We start from the raw sequence: 26778 nt of genomic DNA on the forward strand, positions 1-26778 counted from the left end.
GGGATACTTGTCTTTTAGGACTTTCGCCATGTTATGAGAAGTGATATTGTTTTGAAATGGTATGTACAGATTTCACAGTTTGACTATCTGTAACTTGAAAAAAATTTAAAAAGTAGAAATTTTTCCATTTTCTAATTAATAAATATCTGAAGTTAAATATCATTGGTTCATTATAAGCCTATATTTATCTGCACATTTCTCCGATTCAGGTTAAATATTTATGGACGTATTGCTCTATTTGTTACTGCATAAAATCTGGGCTCTAGCTGTACCCCAATAAAAGATGCAGTATTGGCCTCCTATGGAGAGGAATTATCATAGTTTTTCAACATTACACAGATATAAACATGAAAGGAAACATTAGAAACAGAGATCTCCTGTGGCTATGATTATTAATGTATCATGAGGTATAAATTGGTCCATCCATTCAATAAAACATTTAATGATAAATATAATCTATATTCGACCCTTGTTTTGACCTTTAAAATAAGGATATCCTCAGGCATTCACAGTCACACAAAATTGGCAAAAGTTAATATAAATGATAAACACTGAAAAAATACAAATACATCTAAAATATGGTGAAATAAGACATTTTAAAAGTTTGTGAGTCTTTGATAGTCGTTAAGTTGCAAATATTTGAAGATAAAATCAATGTCCTTCCAAACTCTTGACAAATATTAATATCTTGCATGGAAATAGTGTAGGTGTGGAACAACTGGTCGTAATCTTGAAATTCAGTGGTTTATAAGTAAGTGCTATTAAGATGTAATGTTATTTACAAACCTTATAAAGGCTGGAGCCATTTATACCTCTTTATATGTCATACATTCATCAATACCAATCAACATGAAATTCATATCATATGATATGATCATTAAGGCACCAGGTCAATTATGGTCTGACATTGTGGTTAGCCAGTTTGAATCTCATTGGTGGAAAAATTTCACTATCAAAAAATTGACCAGCAAGGTAGGAGAGGTGGTGGTAAATAATTCTTAACCAATAGATTGCATGCCAAAAGCCTAGGTTCAATTCTAAACCATTCTGCGGTCTCATATGGAGTGAGGGCCTTGATTAGATTCCCTAATGTTATTCAACAGGAGTAGGCTGTGTTAACACTCTTCCTACATCATCTTCACACACAACACATAACATGCAGTTATCATAGCTTGGACATAGAAAGACATGCACTTGCATAATGATCTTCGCCTCTGAGGCAAGGTGCAGAGTCCTCCAGTGAGGCCCACTGTGCAGCACTCGCAAACCCACAAACTCTGGCAGCCCAGCCTGTGCAGTGTTGCACTCTTCTGATGCGGCCGCTTACTGGCCCACAGCACTGGTTTCACACAGCCCACTGCAGTCCACCACACTGTGCACTGTGTACAACGAAATGTTCACTTCATACTTCTATTCGGATCGTTCGCAATACGAATTACCGTATGCTAATGGCAAATGTTAAGGTATGCTAATCTCAGTTTAAAATAAAACGACAGAGATCTCTCCTATACTGAAATAGTAATAGTAATAACAATAAAAACTATAACAATAATAATAATAATAATAATAATAATAATAATAATAATAATAATAATAATAATAAACACAACTGGCTCACAGCCAGAAAATGAAGGAGTACTGGAAGAGAAAACAGAAGGCCTAAGTGATGAGAAGATACAAGCCCCAGGGTCCTCAGTATTTATTTATTTATTTGGCGAAGTTAGGGCTTGTGGCCCTCTCTTACACTTAACCACGCAAATTACAAGTCAACACAGTCGAACCTCGATATCTCGAACCTCCATTACTCGAATTTTCAGTATCTCAGAGTACACTAGTGTCCAAAATTAAGAGATAAGAAATTCATATTGTTCTGTATTGAAGTGAATTCACTAATAAGTTAAAAGAAAGTATAAAATGGTTCTACCTTTTAATACTATTAAAATAAGAAATGTAATTTAATTAAAACTGGTACTGGTTTCAACCAGTATTTTTGGTCATCCCATCAGCTGATCACAAATAAGTGTAAAACAAGGCACAGATAGACTGGACATGGACAACATCGAATTTTGAGATGAGGCACGTGTTTACTAGATTAGTGGTACACGGTTTTCATCATCTCATCTGTATGAACACATCATACCATGAGCCAGCTGAGACGTGTGAGTGCAACTTACAGTATGTGGAAAAACATGTGAACGTTACCACATAGAATTCTGCAGGAAGAGAACTAAATCAATTAAAGACTATGGCGCCAGAGCGCAAACTTGAAATTACTTGAATAATTTATATCTGTATGTAATTTACCTCTTTTTTTGTCTGGCCATTTGGCTGCAATAAAAGTATTATTATTAAAAATATGAAGTTTAGATGATACTGATGATGATGATGATGTTTGTTGTTTAAAGGGGCCTAACATCAAGGTCATCGGCCCCTAATGGTATGAATTGAGACTAAATGAAATGACAAATTAAAAGTCCAAAATCCTCCACTGACTAGAATTCAAAGCGTGAGGGCGAAGAATGAATGGATGGATGGATGAATAGGAATTTAAAACGATCAGTTGATCCGACCCACAGTACCTCACTTGCACTGAAGCTTGTACAAAACAATAGTATTACGGACCAATGGACTGCTTCTATAGCACGATGCTGAATCGATTATGTTTGTTGTTGAAACGGGTGCTAAATCCAGGCCATTGGCCGCTCACAATGGTACTTATCGCTAGGAAAGTAGAACCATGGTATTTGTTATGTTGCGGTACTAATTAAGAGTAGCGTAGACTTGCGGTATTCCATACATTATGGTACTACTCACAGGTAATGAAATTCGCACATGTATTACAGACCTACTGTGTTTCGCACACTGCGGCGCCATTGACAGGCAACGCAAACCTATGGTGTTCCACCTAAGTGTACTAACCAAAGGGACTCGTACTATCCCATGGTGTTCCTGATATAGTGGGTACTAATCATAGGCAAGCCAGAACTATGGGTTCCGTCATCCCATGGTGTCGTTCATACAGTGCTACTAATCACAGGTACTGTAAAAGCCGTCACGCTCTCGTTTGCTACTAATCACAAACCTATTTGGTACCTAACATAGTGGTACTACACGCAAGGAAAAGTGACCCATGGTGTTCCCTGCTTGGTGGTAATAATCACGAGTAGTGTCATGGTTCTAATACAATCATCCCTTGGTCGCCCCTTTTAGTTGCCTCTTACGACAGGCAGGGGATACCGTGGGTGTATTCGTCTGCATCCCCCACCCACAGGGGATATAGATACTGTCAGATGCAGTATATGAAGCACTATAACATAATGTTATGAAAAAATTTAAAAAATCAATACCTATTTATCAGTTGCATTATACTAAACGCCGCGCGTGACCACTTCGGTCAGAAATCTGTATGGACTAAGGATGGATGTATCATTATTCTAAGCTCTGATGGGAAGAAAATTCAAGTGACCACACGAGCTGACCTTAACAATGTTATTCAAGCAGCTAGGGGGTGAAACAGAGTGAAGTAACGACAATGTGGATTAATTTAAGTTTGTATTATAGTGTTTTATTATTGAGTGTGAATGTAATTGAGTGCATGAAAAGCCGGCGCGATATCAGAGGAAATGCGCAGGTAAGAAGCATGTATTCTTCTTGGTATTCTGCTTTGTGTGATGAGTACTGTTATAACCACTACCAGCTGTGGACCTGACTGTCCCGCTACCCCTAACCTCTCCTATCCGAGAACGGAGACACCCCGCTGCCAAGGCTCATTAGTGAAAGTATTTCAGGCCAACGCACGTTCATTGAACTGCATTCATTTAAATTCTCAATCCTTACCTGCTCACCATGAGGAGCTAACAGCTCTCCTTGAAAACAGTAATGTACACGTAGCTTGTATCAGTGAGACTTGGTTACGCGCAACTATCCCTAGTAGTATGGTACACATAACGGGCTATAATATTTACAGGCATGACCGAATAGATAAAAGAGGTGGAGGAGTAGCCTTGTACTGTAGAGATGATATTAAATGTAAAATCGTATGCACATCTGACCACTGTGCTGACCCGAGACCCGAGTTCATTTTTGCCGAGATAACTGTGACAACAGTTAAAGCCCGAATAGGAGTTTTTTATCGGCCACCACGGGTAGGTCACCTCTCAGACATTGAAGACATCCTGCAGAGACTATCACCCGCTTATGAACATATTTTAATATTTGGAGACTTCAATACTAATTTACTGGAACAGGCTGGAGATACAAAGCAACTCTTAAGTATTTTCCAGACGTGTGACATGACAATACTTCCACTAAAACCGACAAATCATACCTCATCTTCACATACACTAATTGACTTAATGGTCACTAACAACCCACAGAAAATAGTATCACATGGACAAATTCCTACCCCTAGCATATCGTCACATGACTTAATATACTGATCTTACTCGCTCAAAGTACCGAAGTATAAGTCCAGATACATCACATTCAGGGACATTAAACATATAAACTTAGATCATCTGAGAGTTGACGCCTTGAATAGTCCTTGGGATGACGTAAAAAATATAAACGGTATCGATAATTTAAGTTTGTATTATAGTGTTTTATTATTGAGTGTGAATGTAATTGAGTGCATGAAAAGCCGGCGCGATATCAGAGGAAATGCGCAGGTAAGAAGCATGTATTCTTCTTGGTATTCTGCTTTGTGTGATGAGTACTGTTATAACCACTACCAGCTGTGGACCTGACTGTCCCGCTACCCCTAACCTCTCCTATCCGAGAACGGAGACACCCCGCTGGTCTCCTTGATAAACATGCACCTAAGCGTACAGCCAAAGTCTCCCAACCTCCTTCTCCATGGCTGACCGATGACATTAAACAAATGTCGTCTCACCGTGACGCGTTACACTGGCTCTACAGACGCACACACTCTTCCAGAGCGCTTGAACAGTATCGGACACTTCGGAATAGAATTAAAGTAATAATTCGAAATAAGAAATTTTCTTTTTACAATCACCTGGCTGGAAATTTAAATGTGTCATACACTTGGAAACAACTTCGTTCCATTGGAATTGGGAAAGCTTTGCCCCAGCCATGTAATCCAGACATCTCTCTGGAGAGATTGAATGCTAATTTTTCTGAAGTAAAAATTAAACCGGAAATACACACAATATCACAGACTATAAAATCTCTTCTGAACCAGCCACCACCAAATAGGCCATTCTTTGAATTTCGCGAAGTCACAGAGATTGATGTGAAACGCGAGGTATTATCAATCACATCATCTGCTGTAGGACCTGATGAAATACCCATACTCATAATACAACACATCATTGACATTATTCTTCCTGCCATTACTCATATATACAACACATGCCTCACAAGTAGCCTCTTTCCAAAAATGCGGAAAAATGCCATTATAAATCCTGTTCCCAAAACTTCCTCACCTGTACTTATAGCAGATTATCGACCTGTTTGTATACTTTCATCTCTCTCCAAGCCTCTTGAACGCATAGTACATGTGCAATTAACCGACTATTTAAATAAATACAAACTACTTGACCCTTTACAATCGGGTTTCAAAAAGGGACACAGTACGGCCACTGCCCTGCTGAAAGTTACAGACGACATGAGACGCGCTATGGACGAAAGGCAGGTGACGTTACTTACACTTCATGATTTTAGTAGTGCTTTTGACACAGTAAATATAGACGTACTGGTTGCTAAATTGAAATCGCTTCACCTTGGACAGACAGCTCTAGAATTCTTTCTCTCATATCTTACAGAACGAAACCAATGCGTAATTATTCAGAATAGGTCATCCGAATGGGTAATGAAATTTTCAGGAGTACCACAAGGCTCTGTACTTGGACCACTTCTCTTTGTTATCTATATTAACGATCTATCGACACGGCTAAGACACTGTAAATACCACTTGTATGCTGACGATCTACAGATCTATTATCATTCCAAAATTTCAGACATCAATCAAGCAATAGGTTATATGAACTCTGACTTTAATAATATCTGTGCATACGCTCATGAAAACTGTATTTTAATTAATCCATCAAAATCTAAAGCTATTATTGTTGGGCAGACGAAACAAATCAGTGCGGTAAAAAACAAAAACATTCCTCTACTAACTTTACCTGGTAAAATTATTCCGTACGAAAACTCGGTAAGAAATCTTGGTGTAATTATAAACGAGAATCTTAACTGGGGAGAGCACATTACAAATACCTGTAGAAAAGTGTACGCGTCCCTTCACCCACTAAAATATCATCAAAATATGCTGCCACTAAACATGAGAATTAGGCTTATAAATACTCTTATCCTCCCTATATTTTCCTACTGTGACGTAGTACTAATTGATGCCACAAGAGAACAACTAAACCGATTACAACGTGCTATGAACTCATGTATTATATTTATCTTTTCCTTACGCTATGATGTTCATGTTACCCCTTATTATCGACAACTTTCCCTTCTAAAATTTGAACAATATAGAAACCTCCACGTGGCAGTATTAATCTTTCGAGTATTAAAAGAGAATATCCCATACTACTTATCTTCACAACTCAATTTCCTATCCTCTTTCCACCAGCATAACACACGCTCTGGCAGTACACTTGCTATCCCTCTCAGCAGGTCAGCAGCATTTAGCCGTTCCTTTGTTGCAAATGGAGCTAGAATATGGAATTCTCTCCCCCACAACATTAGAGCCATAAAATCCTTAAATTCCTTCAAGTTGTCTTGCCGTGAGCATCTCCTCGATGTGTGCCGCCAGGCTGATTGAATCTGGTAGAGTGAATGTGTGTATGAATGTACGTTTACTGTGCTTATGGTATTTAGTGTCAATCAACTTTTAATTTGTAACGATAGTTTTAAGACATGACTAAGAATATTTATAGAGTTCATGTTATTTTGTTTCTAGTTTGTAATGGTAGTTTTAAGATAAGATTATGAATATTGCTCTCAGATGTACAATGTTAATGAAGTGTGGTTAAGTGTAAGAGAGGACCATGAGTCCTAACTTCGCCACTACAAATAAAGGCAAATATAATAATAATAATAATAATAATAATAATAATAATAATAATAATAATAATAATAATAATAATAATAATAATAATAATAATAATAATAATAATAATAATAATAATAATAATAAAGATATCTGTTCGTGGCGTCGACCTATGAAGATTTTTTGTGACTACTTTCACCATTTGAGAGGAACCTGCGTGTAAGTGGAATTGCAGAAGTGTAGAGTGTTGAATGTAAGGCAAGGAATGTTAAGGACGACACAAACACCCAGTCCCTAGGCCAGGGATATTAATCAATTACAACTAAAAACCCCTGACCCAGCTGGGAATCGAACCTGGGGCCGCTGGGTGACAGGCGGATGCATTGCCCCCTACACCATGAGGCCGGATATCAGTTGCAATTTATAAGGCACTGTATAATTTTAAAGATCAGCATTGCGTGTTAATCATGAAAGAAGTCATGGATCAAGAACGTTAGTAAGACAAAAGCGTTAGAGAGCACTATATGGGAAGAAGTCCAGAATCAAATATGTATCCAACTGTAGTACGGAGCAAATTCTTGAAGAATTCAATTGCAGTTTATGAGGCACTGTATAATTTTAGGGACTAGTACTGCCTGTCAATAGATCCAAAAATTATGAAGAAATCGCCGATCAAGTATGCACATGTACTACGGAGCAAGTTCCTGAAGAGTAGATTGGCACTGTGCTTCTAAAAGTGTCTTAAGTTAGATGTGTTAGAGAGCACTGTGTGTGAAGAGGTCCAGAATCAAATACGTATCTAAATGTAACACGGAGTAAATTCTTGAAGAGTTCAGCTGCAGTCCATGAGGCACTGTATAATTTTAGGAATTAGCACTGCTTGTCTATAGATTCAAAAAATTATGAAGAAAGCCACGGATCAAATATAAAAATGTATTATGGAGCAAGTTCTTGAAGAGTAGATCGGCACTGAACTTCCAAAAGTTTTGTAAGTTAGGTCAATGAAGTTTTAAAACATATGACATAGAGAAAAAACAATTGTGAAGAGAAAAAAATACTACTCGTAAAAAGCACAATATTGGAACAGTTGACGAGCGTAATGACATTGCGTGAGATATCTTGAAGGTAAGAGTTGAGGTCGAACTTAGAATAGCGTAAAGTATAAATTTTAAAGTTAAAGTGGTCATAACATTAGAGATGTTAGAAAATGTAATTCAAATGGGAGAGTGAAAAAAGAGGAATGTAATGAGGAATGTAATGAGGAAAGAAAAAGTTGAAGCCTACCTACTGCCAAAGCCCTTCCCAAAATTCATAAAACCAACATTCTGATCTGACCTATCATCAATTACAGACCTAGCTCCTTATACAACTTTTCTAAATTCATCCAAAAATTTTTATAAAAAAGTTATCGATTTTTATCTAATAAATCTATCAAAAACACTTCGGAATTAATTGAAAAATTAAAAAATTTTGCCAGCATTACCCCAGTATTCTAATTTCCAAATTACTACCCATAATTAATAACAACTTAAATACATTCAGTCATCTAAATATATTAGAAATTAAGGACTTCATGTCCATATTCAAATTAGTAATCAACAATAACTTTTTCACCTTTGATAACACCATTTACCAACAAGATGGTCTAGCTATGGGGTCACCAGCTTCAGGCATCCTAACTGAAATATATCTTGATTTCTTGGAAAATACAAAAATCAACAATAATAATAATTTCTAAAACATCTTATTTTGGGCTAGGTATGTCGATGACACTGTAGTTATTTTAAGTGAAGAATCATCCAGTGCTGACTCCACTCTTCTTCTTCTTAACAACATTGACCCTAACCTTAAATTTACCCTTGAATCTGAACATAACAAAACCCCTAATTTTCTTGACTTAACTATTACCAGACATCCTTATTCTTTAACTTACAAAATTTTCAGAAAACCAACTCAAACAGCAATCTCTATCCGGCAAGATTCTATACACTCACAAGCACATAAATGAGCTTCCTATAACACACTAATTTTTCGTGCATTTAACACTCCAATGTCTAAAAAAAAGATTTAAATAATGAATGAAACACCATCCATACTACTGCAAAATTAAATGGCTTTAACAACTCTTTCATAAACCGTATTATTAATACATTCAAACACTGCCCCAAAACCACATTAACAAAAGATAAAACCAAACCCACTGCATTTACCACCTTCACTTTCTCTCAAAATGCTTATAAAATCACCAACATTCTTAAAAAACATAACATGAAAATATCCTTTAGAACCAATAACAGAAATCTTGATTTATTACACAACTCTAATTCGATTAATAAATCTAATGTTTTTTCTAAATCTGGTGTGTATAGATTCCAATGCAATAACTGTAGCTCTTTCGAATATTGGACACACGGGAGGACGTAACTTTAATATCAGATACTTTGAACACATCAACGCCAAAAATACAACAGATTCTCTGCAATAGGACAACACATACAAGATTCTAATCATAATTTCAGCAATATTGATAAAAACATAAAAATACTTAAAGTTATTAACAAGAGACTCCTTCTAAACACTACTGAAAATTGTTTTATACATCTTGACCAATACTTCAACCCCAATTTGAATTTTAATGACATTTCTGAGAAAACCTTTATTCAACTTCCTTATCCGCTTTTTCAAAAATGCTAAATTTACAAAGCCGGCCCTGTGGTGTAGGGGTAGCATGCCTGCCTCTCGCCCGGAGGCCCCGGGTTCGATTCCCGGCCAGATCAGGGATTTTTCTCTCGACCTGAGGGCTGGTTCGAGGCCCACTCAGCCTACGTGATTAGAAATGAGGAGCTATCTAACGGTGAGATGGCGGCCCCAGTCTCGAAAACCCAGAATAACGACCGAGAGGATGCATCGTGCTGACCACACAGCCCCTCAAAATCTGCAGGTCTTCGAGCTGAGCAGCGGTCGCTGGGCAGGCCAAAGCCCTTTCAAGGGCATAAGTGCCGTGAGGTTTTGGGGTAAATTTACAAACCAAAATTCAATATTCCAGTCCCACCAACATTTTCCACTTCCTATAACCTACCCTCCTGATCCACCTTCAACTACTTCACCTCCTCATTTATTTCCCTATTCTTCCCTTTATTTTATTCATTATTTTTCTGCTTCAACTCTTTTTCTTTCCTCATTACTTTCCTCTTTTTTCACTCTCCCATTTGAATTACATTTTCTAACATCTCTAATGATTTTGACCACTCTAACTTTCAAATTTATACTTTACGCTATTCTAAGTTCGACCTCAACTCTTACCATCAAGATATCTCACACTATGCGCTTTTTATTAGTATTTTTTCTCTTCACAATTGTTTTTTCTCTATGTCATATGTTTTAAAACTTCATTGACCTAACTTACAAAACTTTTGGAAGTTCAGTGCCGATCTACTCTTCAAGAACTTGCTCCGTAATACATTTATATATTTGATCCGCAACTTTCTTCATAATTTTTTGGATCTATAGACAAGCAGTGCTAATTCCTAAAATTATACAGTGCCTCATGGACTGCAGCTGAACTCTTCAAGAATTTACTTCGTGCTACATTTAGATACGTATTTGATTCTGGACCTCTTCACACACAGTGCTCTCTAACACATCTAACTTAAGACACTTTTAGAAGCACAGTGCCGATCTACTCTTCAGGAACTTGCTCCGTAGTACATGTGCATACTTGATCGGCGATTTCTTCATAATTTTTGGATCTATTGCCGGGCAGTACTAGTCCCTAAAATTATACAGTGCCTCATAAACTGCAATTGAACTCTTACTAACGTTCTTGATCCATGACTTCTTTCATGATTAACATGCAGTGCTGATCCTTAAAATTACACAGTGCTTTATAAACTGCAACTGATAAATACGTATTTGATTTTAAACTTTTTTCATAACATTGTGTTATAGTGCTTCATAAACTGCATCTGACAGTATCATCTAAACTTCATATTTTTACCTGTGCATCTTATTTGTGATTGACTATATTTCAACACACAATACTTTCTAAAGATTTTACTGCTTCACTAAAAGCAACCTACAGAATTCTTTATACTTCACAATTTATTTATCTGTGCATTGTTTTAAACTTACTTGTGATCGACTGATGATGACCAAAAATACTGGTCGAAACCGGTACCAATTTTAAATAGGAATGTTAACTTACAAATCTTATTTTAATAGTATTGAAAGGTTGAACCATTTTATACTTTCTTTTAACTTACTAGTGTCCAAAAGTTAAGCATAAGTTATGAGTATGCAGGGCAACAGGAAATAGACCGCAAATCGCATGACATATGCACCTAACAACCTTACGTGTTCACTCTGTATAGGAAAGGAGTGTTCCCTGCTTTGACTAGCGGCGTAACCGCAAGGTAAACACAGCCAGTGCCTGCGCCCCATATTACCACAGTCGTGTTTGCCCTGTTAAAGTGTGCGGGGTGTAGTCTCGTGGTGAATATGACAACATAATGGCACAACGACGCCATGTGGACCCCGTTTTGCAGGGCAGAATACTCGGCCGCCTGGAAGTAGGCCAGACACAGACTGAAGTCGCTGTATCCTTGAATATGCCACAAAGTGTCATTTCCAGGCTTTGGAGACGATTTCGAGACACAGGAGATGTCAGTCGTAGGCCAGTACCAGGTTGACCAAAGGTAACCACCCCACAGCAGGACCGATATTTGGCCTTAACCGCCCAACAAAATCGGAGTGCACCTGCAAAACAATTGTCGGCAAAGCTTGCAGCCGTCTCAGGGGTTGCCGTTTCCCGGCAAACTGTGTATCGGAGGCTCAGAGCAGCAGGGTGGTTTCTCCGACGTACAGCGGTGTGTGCCCCGCTCAATCCAGCACAGAGACGGGCCCGTTTACTGTGGAGCCGTCAATATCGAAACTGGACCATGAATGAATGGAGGCATGTGCTCTTTACAGATGAATCCCGCTTCAATTTGCAGAACGATTCCCGTCGCACATTAATCTGGAGAGAACCAGGTAGCCGATACAAATGCAGGAACATCGTGGAACGGGACCAGTATGGTGGTGTTGGCGTCATGGTGTGGAGCGGCATCATGTCGAATGGCTGTACGGACCTGCATATCTTCATGGGTGGTCTGAGGAACACTGTTAACACTCGGAGATACAAGGATGAGGTACTGAGACAACATGTTCGACTCTTCAGAGGTGCGGTTGGGCCAGACTTCTTCTTAATTGACGATAATGCCCGACCACACTGTGCTGCTCTGGTGGATGAATTTCTGGCTAGGGAAGACATTCATCGCATGAACTGGCCAGTGAGGTCTGCAGATCTGAATCCTATAGAACATCCCTGGGATGCATTAGGGAGGTATTGCATCCCGTCAGCCTCCACCAAGGACCCTCCAAGACCTTCGCATTGCCCTTTTGGAGGAATGAGATCGACTGCCACAAGAGCTCTTGGACCATTTGATAGAGAGCATGCCACGTCGCTCTGAAGCATGTGTGACCGTTAGGGGTAACCATACACCCTATTAACAGTATATTTTGTTGTGGAAGGCATTGCTAAGTTTTGTCAGTTATTGTCAAAGGTGTACCTTAGCTATCAGAACATTTCTGATACTGTTTTGTTGGACTAGTTGTGCGACAATGGTGTGTGAGTCAGCTTCCGTTTGTTCAGCAATCCTCTGATATTCCTATCAGGCGGTATGGCCTTGTTTAGTGACTACGCTTAACTTTTGGACACTAGTGTAACTTAAATTTCCCGGCTGTCTGTACTTATTTCTCTATTACTTGAAATTTGATTACACAAATTTCTAGATTTCTCGAAGCAAACATTTCCTCTCTTGAAGCAAAAAATACTCTAACTCGAATTTTGTACAACATTAACTGTGCAATATGGCGTTTGTGGTTTGTGAAGAACAGTTAACAACTAAAGAAAGGTTTACAGTGATGCTGGGAGCTAATATGATGGGAATCGAAAAACTAAAACTTCTAATGATCGGAAAATCAGCGAAGCCCATTGTTGTCACATACAAAAGCAACGCCTGAAGTCGCGGATGACAAGCTCCATTTACAAATCTCGGCTGTGTGGTATTGACGACAAGTTTCATCGTGAAGGGAGGAAAGGTTAAAAGTAACAAACAGAAGAGACTTAACGGATTTTTTCCAAAGGTGTTAACCAAGGTGTTTCTTGTTTCACTATTGTGTGTACTGTATCCTGTCTTAAAAAAGTTACTATAATAACCGTTATAATTAAAGTGATGCTGTTAAATAGAGTCCGTACTGTATATTTTTAAATACTCTTAAAAATAATGAATTCAGTATAAGCCCATAGATACATATGATTCAATTATGTGCTATACATCCTCAAAAACGGTATTCTCTGGATCTCGAAATTTTGATAACTCGAAATAAAATTTAGCTCCCGAGGTGATTTGAGATATCAAGGTTCCACTGTACATATATAAAAGAGATGTACTATTCTATTAAAAAAATCAAGGATAACTAAGCTAAATAACACATATGGAGAACATAAAAAGAAGAATGAAAGCCGAGCTCAACAAATAAAAACAAGATAAAAAGAATTCTGGAGCATAAAAGTAAAAACGTGTGAGAAAATGTCATAATGAAAATTTACATACAAATTGAAAAATATAAGCAACGTATAAACCAAACACAATACATAATAAAGTAATGGAAATACAAGTTTAGCTATAAACAATGATCTATGCAATAACCCAAAATGACAAAGAAAGAAAGAAAGAAAGAAAGAAAGAAAGAAAGAAAGAAAGAAAAATAGAACACAAACATAAACTTTATTAAAAACACTAATATTCGTCTGCAACTGACATCAAGTTAACTGAAAATGAATCTAAATAATACGAAGCATATTCAAGGGGCCTCACTCGTATTTAAAATAAAATACAAACTAAAACGACATGAAAAACCTGATCATAGCTTTCACTTAGTTTATTAGTGTGTAGTTTATTGGTCACATTGATTAATGGAGGTGTAATTACTGTGTATAAAAAAGAGAATCAACACTGTCTAAGTGTAGAAGAGACCACGATGCATTGAGAATGAAGCCCAATGGGCCCTCTTCATAAAACATTTTTCATTAAGTTATTAGCTAATAATATTAGTAATTAGTTCATAAATCAAAATTAATGGTAGATGTATCTAATTGTTTCATAGCCAACATTATTACTAAAAATTATTCATATTATTGGGATTATTTCCATGACTGTATTTTGACTCATAATCCATATTACTGAAACCAAAGTGAGTGATATTTTAATATTTTGGCATAAAATCGTGCAGATCAGTGAAATGGTTGACTCAGATTCAAATAGTGATGAAGAGCAGGTGTAGGTATTCACCGTCCAATAAATTTCAGGCCAAAAACAGCCCATACTGGTATATAACGAACGTATGAATACAATAAGAGATTTAGGTTAGATTACAGAACTTTTGAGTGTTTGCTTGATAGGATTGGTAATATCTTAAAATGTCCCACTGCAAGGAATGAAGCATTAACCTCAAAACAGCAGCTTCAGATTGCACTCCACGGGTTGGTAGCGATACACAATATTATTGTGTTTGTGATAAGTGCATATACTGAGACCATATTAAAGTGCTCATTTTAATTGCTGTATTATAATTTATTGGGAGTATAGTGAACATTCATTTTATTCGGTCCTGGTAACTTGGAGTGACCAGGGCATATGTTTTACAATTCGACAGGAAGTTGGGCGTTGGTGCTCTGCACGGACAAGAGAGTATGGTCTATTGTTTGCAAGCTAAATTAGATGGAGTTTTCCATCAATAGACTAAGCACCATTTGACAAAAATTGAGATTTGAGCAATATCTTCTTGTAGAGGAAAGCTTGAACTACCTATAATAAATTTCCCTCTGCATTACAAGAGAGAATTAGTTGTCAGTTAACTGAAAACCTAAGTGACATAGCGGGAATCAGTTAAACTGTAAACTGCATCAGTAGACTATGAGACGTTCCAGTTTGCATCATTAGATCATGCGCCTCATTCCTCACATTGCATCACGGATGTCAGCGAGGGAGTCCGCGTTTTTGATAGGGCTAAGTTATTGAGGTGGTGATACATTGAGTGGTTTATCACGTGACGAAATTCAGCGATGTATCAAGTACTTCCAAAAGTAAGGTGAAGGACAATACTATTAATGCAGCTTGCTAAAAAAGTTACGTCGGATAATCAATCTCTAGAAGAACTTCCTAAAGTTAGTATCAAAATGAGATTGTTGTACAGCATCTAATATGGTAGTCTGCAATGAAAACAATATTTCTGTATCAATGTATTTGTTTGAAGAAGCTGCGAAGGCTTCACTGTAACAGTGTTTTAACATGTTATGCTAGGTAACACGTGCTAAATCAGTAATTCTAGATCAGAATAATGAAAGCAGTGACTTTGCAGATATTGAACATGCCCTCAAATTTCATCAGTGCTTATACACAGTAGGTGAATACGTAAAAGTAATAAGAAGCTGCAGGTGGAAAATGCCATTGTTGCTCACGAGATGGAAAACAAGTCGTCGTTCAGTTCAGTAGAACTAGAAAAAATGATTGTGAATCAGAAAACTGATGTCTATGGTTGCAAGATAAACTGGCTAAAACTAAAAGAAAACCCGCTCTTGAAATTACAGCCGTTCGCTAAGTTGGCCTACGTCAAAACTAAATTTGATGGTGAATCTCAGGAAGTAAATCTTAGTAAGTTAAGACTGGGACGACCACGGGAAACTACAGTTCCCTTTGATCAGGCATTAATACCTTTATGGCCAAATGGAAAACCTATCTCTGAAGCCAAACTTGGAGACCTTAATTTGCTGATGCACCTAATACCTGCAGATGCCAAACAATTTTACTTCAAGGAGATTCTGACATCATGGACGACATAGATGAATTTTATGGAGATCCTGATTTCGAGATTGAATGAACTGAGAGTAACAAACTTATTACCTGTCCAGTGTTTTGTGTGAATTTATGGGAGCAAATATTTTTTAATCACGTTTTCTGTTCCTGTTATGTTCGACTGGGATAATTAATTAAAAAATTCAATACTTTCTTTCAGAATCGCTTTATTTTCTTTGGAGTAAGGTAATCATAACCACATATACTGACCTTGATATCCTTTACTTAGTTTAAGGGACTGCCATTCTGATAATGATGATGATGTTTAAAGGGGCCTAACATCTAGGTCATAGGCCCCTAATGGTATGAGGGACTACCATTCTACTTAGCAACTAATTTGTGTCTAAAGCAGAACAAAACTTACCCATAGGCTTGAAAATATAATGTCAGTACTGTACTCTCACAACATAATAGACAGATCATGAAGGAAAATCCATAAGGAAATATGCATTGCATTGTATAGACTACAATGGCTTATTTCTTACCATTTGTAGTTCACTCATATAAGTTGAAATTCATCAAATCAATAAGTGGTTACAGCAATGACTTTAGGGAATAGCACCCCTTCTCGAGTTTCTCCATCTAAAAACTTGAATAATGTGCCGGAGTTGTGGTGCGGCTCGTAGTGGTTCAAGCACTTGGTGCGCCTGTCTGGCCAGTAGGAGATTCAGGTTTTAATCACGACTGTGGTCACACTATATTTTTTGAGTCTTTCTTAGTAGATACTCAACAGTAAGGGGTTATTGGTGTAGCATTGTGATGCATTGTTTGCATGTGAGAAATACCTTAAATTGCATCAGTAGACTAAGCGCTATTTTTTTAAAAGAAAATCTTTGTACTGTGAGTATAAAATGTTGAAATTTGGTGAGAAGGTACAATCTATTATCCTACAACACCAGGAATACCATGTTTAGCAAAATTATGTTTGCTCGTATTTACACATAAAACTGAAATTAAACGCGAATATCTCAAAACCAACTTTTGGCGCTTGGTCTAATGATGCATAACGGTATCCAATTAAGGAAGAAGGGTTGTTACCTGACGAGTGCACAACATTCGATGAAACAGCTTCAGAACAAAGAAAGTTTGGGAGACAATGGGCTTGGCTAACGAACTTTATTTCGGAAGCCCGCCGTGAGGCTAGGAAGTCATTCAAGCACGGTTTAAAGTTAGCGTAGTTGATGCTATCAGATGGCCCAAGTAGCATAATTTCAAGATTGGCTAGTCATTGGCTCAAACGACAGACATGCCCTGAACGAGCGTAATTCACGATTGTGTGGGCAAATTATAAAAACTGACGAGTGCGTGGTTTGAAGCATCTATTCGGCAGGAGTCTTCGAAGTAGGCAATTCATGGGAAAAAGTATCTACTTACCGTGTGTGTGGAGTTAGACAAGTCAGGTATTATAAGTCTTGATCGTGTATTGGGACATTTTAATACTAGCTCAATATGCTCAGACTTTACTTAGTTATTCATCATTAGAAGTGAGCTAAGAATATTTTGTAGGCATAGGGAGCCTATAAGAACTATGCTGATATAGGTTTGATCATTACACACTAACATTTCTGGGGGAAACTGAAATCTAATAAAATCAACATTTCAATGTCTGCCAAACTTTAGGTGGAAAGAATAATTCGATATGAACATTCACATGTATAGTTGCCAGCCTATTGCAAGTTTATACCTGGGTGGAGTAAAGTAGATTTTCATGGGACACGAACGCCTGATAAATACCACAGTTTCTAGTCCAGCATTGTGTACTATTACCATATGTAAAGTTGTGACACAGTACAAGTGAAGTGCGGAGTGAAGGTGAAAACTGACATAGTTACAGAGTTAGATAAGCAGTGAGTCATTGCACGGCTGAATGAGAACTGGTTTTCATGGTCACGGGAAAGCTACGACAGAGCGTTAAAATAGAAACTGGCAGGTTGCATTGACCCCAGTGTAATACCATGAATGAACGGAATGTTGTAGTCAAGTTCTGAACCAGCAGAAGCAGCAAGACATCGGGAACGTGATTTCTAGGCCAGGATATCCACGGACGACACGAGTTTCAATTTGAAGACATCATAGTGAGGATGGCTGCTCGCTAAAAGATGGGAGCCGGCTGATCGAAAAGCAGGCAGCAGAATTAACTAAAGATGAGTATTAGATTTGCAATGTCATAATGTACTTGTGCAGTGTTTTAATGTAACTAAGGGGATAGGTTAGGGTAATTTCAGTACGTTTAGCTGTTTGTTGGGAGGACTATGTCCCATCTCAGTAAAATGTAGGTAAGCTTGTATATTTAAATGTAAATAACTATAAAGTACAAGTGGACCGATTGCATGAGGTCACAGTTTGCCTTTTCTTTTATCATGATTCTATAGCTGAGTGGTTAACATCATTTTTTATAAGTCAGACTCTTGCTTTTAGCCATGTTTCATAATTTGCTTGTCTTTGATGTTTGACATGCAATGAACGTCTCGGGGCTTAAATGTGAATGTAAAAGGGATGTACTGTAAATTAAAGTCAGGAAGGACTAGATTCGTTAGATAATGGGATATCCAAGTGTACGAGAACATGCCGTCCCATTTTCCGATTTACTGTATGAAGTGTGCATGAGAATGTGTGTGTTGGTGGAGCTTAAATCTTAGATTATTTGAGTGTAGATATGAGTGTATTTTGTGGCGTCAAGAGCTTGTCATTATTGGTGTGAATTTGTGATCAGTTCACAATTTGCTTGATTACAGTTTTATATTTCAAGTTACGAATACTAGAATCAAGATTTATTTAAATTTTGTCATTACTATTAGTATTAATGTGATTTTCTCACGTTGGAATTGTAAGATATTTCAGTAACTTTCAGGTTTTCAAATACGAATTGTGCCTATGGTGGTAATTTCTCTGTCTTCTAATTATTGTATTATAGCAGAGTTGGTCATTTTATTTAAAGTTTAACTTAATGAGCACGAGTGCTTTTGTATGTGTCCAGCGCAATATTGTTTTAGAAAGCGAAAGTAGGGCGATGTCATTTATATTTGTATCAGATTTGGCAACTTTAGGGCATGTGATTTATAGTGTGATGATGAGTAACGAGACATGTTCCTCACTCTTAAAGGCCTGCATTTTGATGTTTGAGTGACTTGCCTCAGGTAGACTCGTGAGCAGCGTCTGTTAAGGGTGGGACTCCGTTTTTTTTTTTTTTGCTGCAATTTTGGGAGACTAAATCTCTGCTTTTGAGTCATTCGGCCGTGTGGCAGGCGAGGATGATGTGTGTTTCCATCGAGGAGAGCTTTGTATAGCGGCCTATTTTGTTGATTTAATTGGTATTTTGTCCATCTCACTTTGGTAGATGCTGTAGACAAGATTTTTATAGTGTGACGTTTAGATTTTGAGTAGTACTTTATGATATGACCACGCTGAGGATTATTTGGGTCATGTAATTTTTTTCAGAGACCAACACTGAGCTATGTGATGAAGGTCAAGGTCCACTCTGTTTATTTTCTTGAATTTTGTGCCATGCATTTTATTTCAGGAACCCACGTTGATTTATGCTTGACATTGTAAGGTCCACCAGATGTATGGTTTTATGTCAAGTAATCTATTTCTGGAACCTACGCTGAATAGGAAATGATTGCTCCAAGTGTAAGATTTATTTCATTAATACTTTCCATCGAGACTGTGTGATTGAGATTTGCCTGAATGCGGCATGCTTTTCTTGGCGATGCCAGGGAAAATATGACAACATGTCTTTGCACTTTGATTTGTGTATATTTTGGCATTTATGTGATTTTTATTGTGTGTGGTTCTGACCCACAGCTGATTTGTGTTCATGTGGATACTCGTTAGCAAAGTATATATTGCTAGGATGTTTTACTACTCAGCGTATTTTTTTTGTACACAGTTAATTAGTTATTTTCACCTCAAGGCATATTAAGACTTTTTTTAAAGGTTAGGAACCCCCACTGCAATGTAAAGTGTGCAAGAAAGGGGAAATAATCATCCAAAGTTGAAAGGAATTAACAAAACCAGCCAGAAGCATGGTGCGTGCACATTGGTCACAGTGTTAAAGTGCAAAAGTTCATGAATTTTCTTGCTAAATATTAAGCGTGTCTGTCGGCATACAATTGACTGATTGTAATATTATATTTTGATCCTCAAGATGAATTTTATAACCATGTATTTCTTGTCATATTTGATGATTTCTTTGCTATACCTTTTGTATTTCATGTTTCACTGAATAAACATATTTTCCTCAAAACTGACATCATGTCTTGACTTACATCATTGTTGACCTTTTCTTGTCCATATTTTCCCATCATGATGTAATTGTAAGTTATTTTCCCATGTATTTTAAGTAGTTCGAACTGAGTGCTCCTGGGAGCGGCTGATTAGTCTGGGGCAGATTACCTTGATGATAGGAAAAGGGGACAATATGGACCAGCATTTGTTGATCAATATGAAAAACATTTTTTGAACATAATGCTCATATGTGAACCAAATTTAGAACTCCACTAGGTTTGTGCGAATTAGCCTGGTAGTGTCAGCGATGCTAGGGTGACTTGAACATAAAGATTGCTAGTGGTTGGAGACCTTTCCCTGGTGCAGTTCTGCTTGGAGACTCCATCTATCTTTTAAAATTTTGGTTTTTACCACCAGTAGACCAAGATTTTGCTCATCCAACTCAACAGAGATTTTTAAGAGCACATTACAATAAAAAAGTAAAAAGCACGAAGATGATTACAGAGTGTGCAACAGGCTGTGAATAGTTGATGTTTTAACGTTCCACAAAGAAACTTTCTTCTCTCACATTATTTTCACTTCTTTTATCCATTCTAACGGCCATAGCCGTGTTGAAACACCATATCCCATGAGATCTCTGAAGTTAAGCAACACTGGGCGTGGTCAAGATTTGGATGGGTTGCCATGCGCTGTTGGTGGGGGGTTAGGGAATGGAGGAGCAGAAAGCAACTGGCTACCCTACCGTACGTAAATTCTGGCTCGGGCACACCTCTGCGGAGATTCGGACCTGCCTTCGGGCAGAATACACCCTTACCTTACCTATTCTCATATGTATCAGTCATAACAACGAAAATATGAAGTAAGCCTATCAAACATATATGGATTAATAGCCAAATGTAGTCAAGCACTAGTCTACTGCTAGGAACAAATGCAAAAAGAACATATGCAGCAAACCAATTCTAATCACCATTTGTAATCAGCTGACTATTGAACTAATATTATGAGTGGACATTTTATTAGTCGTGTGTAAATATTTTATGAAAGAGAATTTGGTTAACTAATAAGTAATATTATTAGTTTTATGAAACAGGGCCCTGAATTGAAATTTCTTACTGAACATGACGCTTACATACATAGTACTTTCTTGATGATCTGGTGAAGTTTTGGATTGTTTTGTCCACTTGTTCTCCAATAGGATGCTATTGCACAATTGCACAATTTTGGTTTAAATATCTTTCCAGTTCATCTGTTGGAATAGGACCAACTTCAACGTCAACCCACAAATCAAATTTAATTCATTACTTTGGCAAATTATGCTATAGTCGTAGAGTTTGATGGCCCAGGAATATTGGAATGTTTGTCATTCATGTATGCCTCGTTCATCATAAGGTTTACTAACCTAACCACAAAAATCAAATGCATCACTATGTAAGTCAGCATCAAAGTGAGTTACGTAAGGCAAAAGTATTATGCAAACAGTGGCTGCTAACAGAGAGATGTAAGAATTGGTACATATTGTATCATCGCTTATGCTATTTTCACACAAGAAATTTGAAATCAGTCAGAAACAATGCATCTCATTCCTAAACACACAATTGTTCTGAAGAACACATAAGTTATTATTCGAATAATGAATTCCGTGTCTTACCTCTGCTGTTGCATCACATCTTTTATTGTCAGATATCATTTTCAGATGGCAAAATGGTGCCCACACGAACTTTGCCATGTCATGGTACTTATAAATGACGAACTTTTCCTTCTTTTGAGGCTTCCTTCCTTGAAGGGCTGTAAAATAGGCTTACTTAAATTGTGTATTAACATAATCACATGAAACGAATTTAAACTGCCTGATATTTCAAATGGCAAAGCAAAGTAGACTACATACATAACATAACAAAATACATACTTGAAGTAGTGCAATCAGTTTGTTCATCAGCCTGATATCGATTCCATCCATATGACTTGCATGTCCTTTCTCAGCAAGTTTTTCACACAAAGCTGAATACTGACATTGTATAGATTCCAGCATTGTTAAATGACTGTTCCAACGAGTGTCATTGGATTGTAGCAATTATTTTTCAAGAGCGTTTACTATGCCACTTCATCTGACGTAGTAACAAGTCCTTACGTTGCAGACATAAGGGCAGCAATGTGAGGCATGGTGTTGAGCATATGACAGGCACAATTCAGTCTTGTATAATCACGTAGTGTTGCCACCTTTATCAGATGTAAAATGCACATTTTTTAAATAGGTCTTGCTGACACCAAGAACAATACATCGTCTCAGGGATAGAAGGTAAAGGCTTCCGCTATCCATAACCTCAGCACTTGGTGGGGTTGAGTGGTTAACTCTACGCCCAGCTACCTTTGCCTCAAGGAATTAACCTAGTACTCATTTTTGGTGTAGGCTGAGTGAACCTCAAAGTCATGTGCACCTCTGGAAGTGAAAATCTCATTTCTTAAATATTTCTATTTCCTGATGCAGAATCGAACCCACGTCCTTCATACGGTTGAGTACCTCCGGCATAATTGAATTTCATAGACGTTTAGCACTTTCTGCAATGTGTCGGGACATAGTTGTTGGATGAGGTATATTATAATTTTCTTTTTTTTTTGCTATTTGCTTTACAGACTATCCACTTCATGCCCGTATCGATAATGTAATCCAATCAATAAATGAAAAAAGGTTCCACCTAATTGATACTTTCTCTTTTTTATTTAGCCTTGGGCTATTTATATAGACATTAATAATCACAGAACATGTTTCAATTGCTTAGCAACATGTTTCGATCGATTAGGTGGAACCTTTTTTCATTTATTGATTGGATTTGCTTTACATCGCACCGACACACATATGTCTTATGGCGATGATGGGATAGGAAAGGCCTAGGAGTGGGAAGGAAGCGGCTGTGGCCTTAATTAAGGTACAGCCAAGCATTTGCCTGGTGCAAAAATGGCAAACCACGGAAAATCATCTTCAGGGGTGCCGACAGTGGGGTTCGAATCCACTATATCTCGATTACTGGATACTGGCCGCACTTAAGCGACTGCAGCTATCGAGCTCGGTGGTATATTATCTTACACGTGATAAAATTCATTCTTGGGTCTGTATTGAAAGTATTTGTATTAAATAACACTAGAATGTTTATATTGTTCTCCCACCTACTCAATACAATACAATCTTAAAAGTAAGGACTTTGTCCTTATCAAAATATTTGCATAAAATTGATACATTAGATGGTACATGTTTCGCCTATCAACTGTAGGCATCATCAGCCATATTTTACCTTATGAATAATCAGGCACCTGGTTGGGAATGTCTTATGAATACTGTTAAAAACTAATATCTTGTAAAATGGATTGGAGATCGTTAAACAACTAATACAAAATAAAATGTGGTATACTAATATTTAACAATATTATGCTAATATTTGAGTCTAAAAGGGTGACATTCATCTGAAGGTTAATACACTGATATTAAAAGATATTATAATAAAGATAAAAATCAGAAAGCACATTCCATTTGATTTGCAAAGGGCGTGTTTTTAAAAACTTAAAGAAAGTTGAGCATTGGTAGTGGTCGTTGGTTCTTGAAATTTCTATTTATATGCTTATAAAGTTTGAAGAATTTACATATGGCCTTTTTTTTTTAAGATGATAATATTAGTTGTAATGCTGGTACCGTAGTCTATATTGAAGTTTGTATGGACGTCATTAGGCCATCTTAATCGAAGTAATGATAGGTGTAGCTTTCATTGTTGAACAAGTTGAGCATATTAGTCAAAAGGGAACATTGCTGTCAGTTGGTGGGTAGCCAAGTGTGTGATGAAACTCCCTTTGACCGCTGAGATATTAACTTATGTTGATGCTCTAAAGCTCAGAAAGCCATCAACATAAGTTAATACCTCAGCAGTCAAAGGGAGTTTCATCACACACTTGGCTACCCACCGACTGACAACAATGTTCCCTTTTGACTAATATGCTCAACTTTTTCAACAATAAAAGCTACACCTATCACTACTTCAATGAAGATGGCCTAATGACGTCCACACAAACTTCAATATAGCCTATGGCACCAGCATTACAACTAACATTATCATCTTAAAAAGAACCAGGCCATATGTAAATTCTTCAAAATTTATAAGCATATAAATAGAAACTTCAAGAACCAACGACCACTACCAATGCTCAACTTTCTTTAAGTTTTTAATAACACGCCCTTTGACAATCAAATGGAATGTGCTTTCTGATTTTTATCTTTACTATAATATCTTTTAATATCAGTGTTGTAACCTTCAAATGAATGTCACCCTTTTAGACTCAAATATTAACATAATATCGTTAAGTATTAGTATACCACATTTTATTTTGTATTAGTTGTTTAACGATCTCCAATCCATTTTACAAGATATAGTTTTTAACAGTAATCATAAGTCATTCCCAATCAGGTACCTGATCTATTCATAAGGTAAAATATGGCTGATGATGCCTACAATTGATAGACGAAACATGTACCATCTAATGTATCAATTTTATGCTAATATTTTGATAAGGACAAAGTCCTAACTTTTAAGATTGTATTATATTGTACTGAATAGGTGGGAGAACAATATAAACATTATAGTGTTATTTAATATAAGGTATATTATCTGTTGAGCATACTTTTCCATAGACAGCTTCAGTGTTAACCAATATCAAAGCGAGGTCCAGAAAGCCATCACTTCGAACTGACTCACATTACCTTAAATCTCGAGCACACATACCAACAAATTTAGGAACAATTAAAGTCCTGAGCAGATTTACGAGGACAATTTTCTTCTACGGGAGATGAGTTATTAGGTACGGTACGCACGGATGACGAGAAATGTGCAACATGCTAGTCAACCTTTTAGTGTGTGCATGATGTTCACCGCAGGTCGTATAGCACACAAACTGAACGTTTTTCCCATCACCATCAACTACAGGCTTAATAATAACCAAATACGACTTTTAAGGTTGAGATCCGGTTCAGAAGTCTTGTGTTGTCTGGTTTCTAGTTTTCCCTTTACTTCAAGTTTTCTTGCAATGGTTTGTTTTCTTTTGGAACCACAGTCTGCATTCATTTCCAATAACAGGATACACGGGGGAAGTCAAACAGAAAATCGCAGCAAACCTAATCGTCTCCACTAGACCGTAATGCAACTCACTCTGCCAACAAGCAGTACACTGTAGACATTGAAGCAGTCAGCCCACAGCACTACCACAGCACTGTCCTTGGCCCACTGCATACTAACAACATAGCACTGCCCAGCCCGGCTTGTGCGATGACATCACGGGCTTCTTATATTCGAGATTTCTAAAGTCCATTGCTGTCTACTGCCGAAGCAGCTCATGGACTGGGCTGCTGGCAAGGAGTAACTAACTCTTTAATCAAAGATGGTACATAGAAATAAATGAAATTTGCAAATTGCTCACCATCATGGCCAATGGAGGATATCCAAGTGCCACATTTAAAACAATGTGAATGATCTTACATAAATAAAAAGTATTACCATACTAGTTTTTATGCTTATCTGCAAGTAAAGTTTCCTGGTTTTCAGGTCAAACTACAATAATCTATAAAACAGAAACCAACCTGCCAGCATCCTGGTCTCCATCCTGTCACAATGTCATACACAATAACACAACCCAGTGAGTGGGCAATGACAGACACTTTGCCACCATTTGCTGCAAAGTAAGGATTCCTTCGGGAGAACATTGTATACAGTCTGTTCAACTCCTCCAATAATCCTCGTTGAACCTGTAAAAACAATCAGAGAACTATTTGATAAGAGAGGTTTAAAAATATGAAAAAAGTTATCAAAGTACATGAATGGTAAGCATAGATAGTTAAAAGAAAGGGTAGCACAGTAGTGGTACTCTATTCAAAAGGAAAAATCATTAAGGAATCTATATAAAAAATAAAATACAAAAGAGAGATAGAGCAAAGTTTCAGGGAAAAATAGAAAATAGCATCTTCTTCTTCGTAGCATTTTTCCAATCAGCTGGGGTTAGTTTTTATGGTTGCTTTTCTGCAATATCTTATGTCTTGGACCTAATTTGAATCTATCTAGATACTTCATAACACAAGCTTTCCATCTCATTTTTGGTCATCCCAACTCTGGCTCGCATTCAACAGTCAGACGTTTAACTCTATGCGCAACGTATCCTTCAGGTCTCTTTTCCAGATGTCCATACCACTTCAGATGCTTCTCTTGAAGCTTTTCCTCTACAGGAGTCACTCTCTAAGACTGACATATAACACTGTAGCAGATTCTATCCAGGCAGGTTACCCCTCCCCCCTCCCGCGAGCCCATCGCAGCATTCACGTTTCAGCAAAATGCAGTTTCTACTCATCTCCTTCCCTTCGGTTGCCTAACATTCAGAACCAAATAGGCAGGACAAACCACCATTTTTTATATCTTGCTCTTACAGTATAAAAGCATCTTCCTGACCCATAAAACACCTGCCACAGACTGCCATTTCATGTAGCCACAATTTATTTTACTGATGACATCCTTATCTATGTCTCCAACATCCTGTAAGACTGAACCAAGA

General features: G+C 37.4%; 1 protein-coding gene across 1 annotated transcript in view; it reads right to left on the reverse strand.

Annotated features, from left to right (window-relative positions):
* The window catches only part of LOC136856779 (phospholipase DDHD1), a 252026-nt gene that overhangs the window by 37441 nt on the left and 187807 nt on the right, over positions 1-26778 (reverse strand). Inside the window, exon 7 of the mRNA XM_067134884.2 lies at positions 25817-25981. Coding sequence (XP_066990985.1) covers positions 25817-25981 — 165 coding nt within the window. The remainder of the gene's footprint in view (positions 1-25816; positions 25982-26778) is intronic.

Source organism: Anabrus simplex, chromosome 1, assembly GCF_040414725.1.
Source record: "Anabrus simplex isolate iqAnaSimp1 chromosome 1, ASM4041472v1, whole genome shotgun sequence".
Lineage (NCBI taxonomy): Eukaryota > Metazoa > Arthropoda > Insecta > Orthoptera > Tettigoniidae > Anabrus > Anabrus simplex.